Source organism: Anarrhichthys ocellatus, unplaced genomic scaffold (genome assembly GCF_004355925.1).
Source record: "Anarrhichthys ocellatus isolate YVR2014 unplaced genomic scaffold, GSC_Weel_1.0 scaffold2855, whole genome shotgun sequence".
NCBI classification, from domain to species: Eukaryota; Metazoa; Chordata; class Actinopteri; order Perciformes; family Anarhichadidae; genus Anarrhichthys; species Anarrhichthys ocellatus.
Window position 1 is genome coordinate 1 of NW_022282829.1, and position 2,075 is coordinate 2,075.

At 47.2% G+C, this 2,075-nt stretch overlaps 1 protein-coding gene across 2 annotated transcripts in view; it reads right to left on the minus strand.

Moving 5' to 3' along the window:
- Window positions 1-6: 6 nt before the first annotated feature.
- LOC116378595 (serine/threonine-protein kinase pim-2-like) overlaps window positions 7-2,075 on the minus strand; it is a 4,527-nt gene continuing 2,458 nt past the window's right edge. The window contains exons 5-8 of one of the 2 annotated variants that reach the window (XM_031840490.1): window positions 1,316-1,524; window positions 774-943; window positions 396-572; window positions 7-273 (exon numbers count right to left, since the gene is read on the minus strand). In XM_031840490.1, the coding sequence (XP_031696350.1) occupies window positions 77-273; window positions 396-572; window positions 774-943; window positions 1,316-1,524 (753 nt within the window). In that variant the 3' untranslated portion in view covers window positions 7-76. Of the gene's footprint in view, window positions 274-395; window positions 573-773; window positions 944-1,315; window positions 1,541-2,075 lie in introns of both variants that reach the window. The other variant, XM_031840491.1, reaches the window with a different exon arrangement.

The window sequence follows — 2,075 nt, forward strand, 5'->3', positions numbered from 1 at the left end:
GTTTAGTCTGTCCAGAGCCATGTGGGTTCAGGGTTACGTTTAGTCTGACCAGAGCCATGTGGGTTCAGGGTTACGTCTACTGTACGTTCGATCCGGTGGTTACAGGGACTGGTTTGGCAGAGAGCTGTGGTCCTCCTTCCTCCTCTTCCTCTTCCTCCTCCTCCTCCTCCTCCTCCTGTCCTCCCTCCATCCAGGGGTGAGACAGGATCTCCTCCAGAGTCGGTCGCTCCTCAGGAAGGTACGACAGACACCAGCGAATCAGAGACTGGCATTCTGGGAAGACAAATTGATGCGAGGTTTTAGTTTAAAAACATCTGGACATTTGAGCCAATCAGACTGCACAGGGATGGGGGGGTTGGGGGGTGTCAAGGTGGGTGGGCGGAGCCTCTGCTTACCTTTGGAGACCCTCCTGGTGAAAATGGGTGTGGCCCTGACGATCTCCTGGTCGTGGTCAAACGGGACGTCGCCACACACCATGTCGAAGAGCAAGACGCCCAGAGACCAGACGGTGAGGGAGACCGCCTTGTAGGACTTTGACTCGATCCACTCGGGGGGGCTGTAGACCCGAGTCCCTGAGGAGGGAGGAGATGAGGACACAAGGAGATGAGGAGGACAGTTATCAATACAGTCTGAGGGCTAACAGTCATTTTCATAATCAAAACCTGCCTGTTATAGTTTCCATCAATCCTTTTATCTCTAATGTTTTATCCCTCAAAAGTTTTCAATTGTAAAAAGCTTTATTGATACGATGTGATGGTTGACGGTCTCTGTACCTTCAAACTCTCTGTACGCCGTCTCTTTAAGAGGAGCTCCGGATCCAAAGTCAACGAGCTTCACCTCCAGCGTCCTCGTGTCCACCACCAGGTTCTCGTCCTTAATGTCTCTGTGCACCACGCCGTGAGCCTGAAGGAACCGCACAGCCTCCACCAGCTGACGGAAGAACCTGAGGGGAACAGAGAACTTTAACAACAGAACCACACAGAGTAGAACAGTAGAGACAACAGAACCACACAGAGTAGAACCACAGAGTAGAACTGTAGAGACAACAGAACCACACAGAGTAGAACCACACAGTAGAACCGTAGAGACAACAGAACCACACAGAGTAGAACCACACAGATTAGAACAGTAGAGACAACAGAACCACACAGAGTAGAACCACACAGAGTAGAACAGTAGAGACAACAGAACCACACAGAGTAGAACCACACAGAGTAGAACAGTAGAGACAACAGAACCACACAGAGTAGAACCACACAGAGTAGAACCGTAGAGACAACAGAACCACACAGAGTAGAACCACAGAGAGTAGAACCTGAGTGCGAGGCGTTCCGTCAGCGCTCCTCTCTCGGTGATGAAGTCAAACAGATCCTGGCTCAGTGGTGGGCGCTCCATCACCAGCAGGAAGCCCCGCCCCTCTACCTGGAACCAGTCCAGCAGGTGGACGACGCCCCCGTGACCTCCAACCTCTGACAGCCGCTGAAGCAGAGCGATCTCCATGGGAACGGGGCTGACCTCACCGGGCTGAGAGGTTAGAATGCTTTAGAAATACATGTTTACTACTATTACTAATGTACTACTGTTTATGTTGTGTATATAAAGATAGGTTTATAAATACACATTTATTGTTTTATGTATACAACAAATAGTTAAATAACCATGAAATTAAAACCTTCGTAATGCTATTAAAACATATTTTAATTATTGATTATATTTCATTTTTTTCGACCAACCGTTTCTTTACTTTGATGTATGCCACAGCCCCCCCCCCCCCCCCCCCCCCCCCTCTTCCAAAAAAAACACTAAATGTTTGATATATTTGCTTAAAAAACTCTTTATTTAATTTACCAAAATACTTTTGTCGACAAACTGAAAGTTTCAGCTCAGTTTGAAGATGAATTTGTAAGTTACAGCTGTTAATAACAACAATAATGTCTGTGTCATGAATAGAACAATAAGACGTCATGAAGGTGTTTTTATTTCACACAGAAACTCCAGTTTGGTTTCTTCAGGGTTTTTTTTGCCCTGCTCAAACGCCTGCAGGTGTGTTCCAGGTGTTTTTGTGTGTGTGTGTG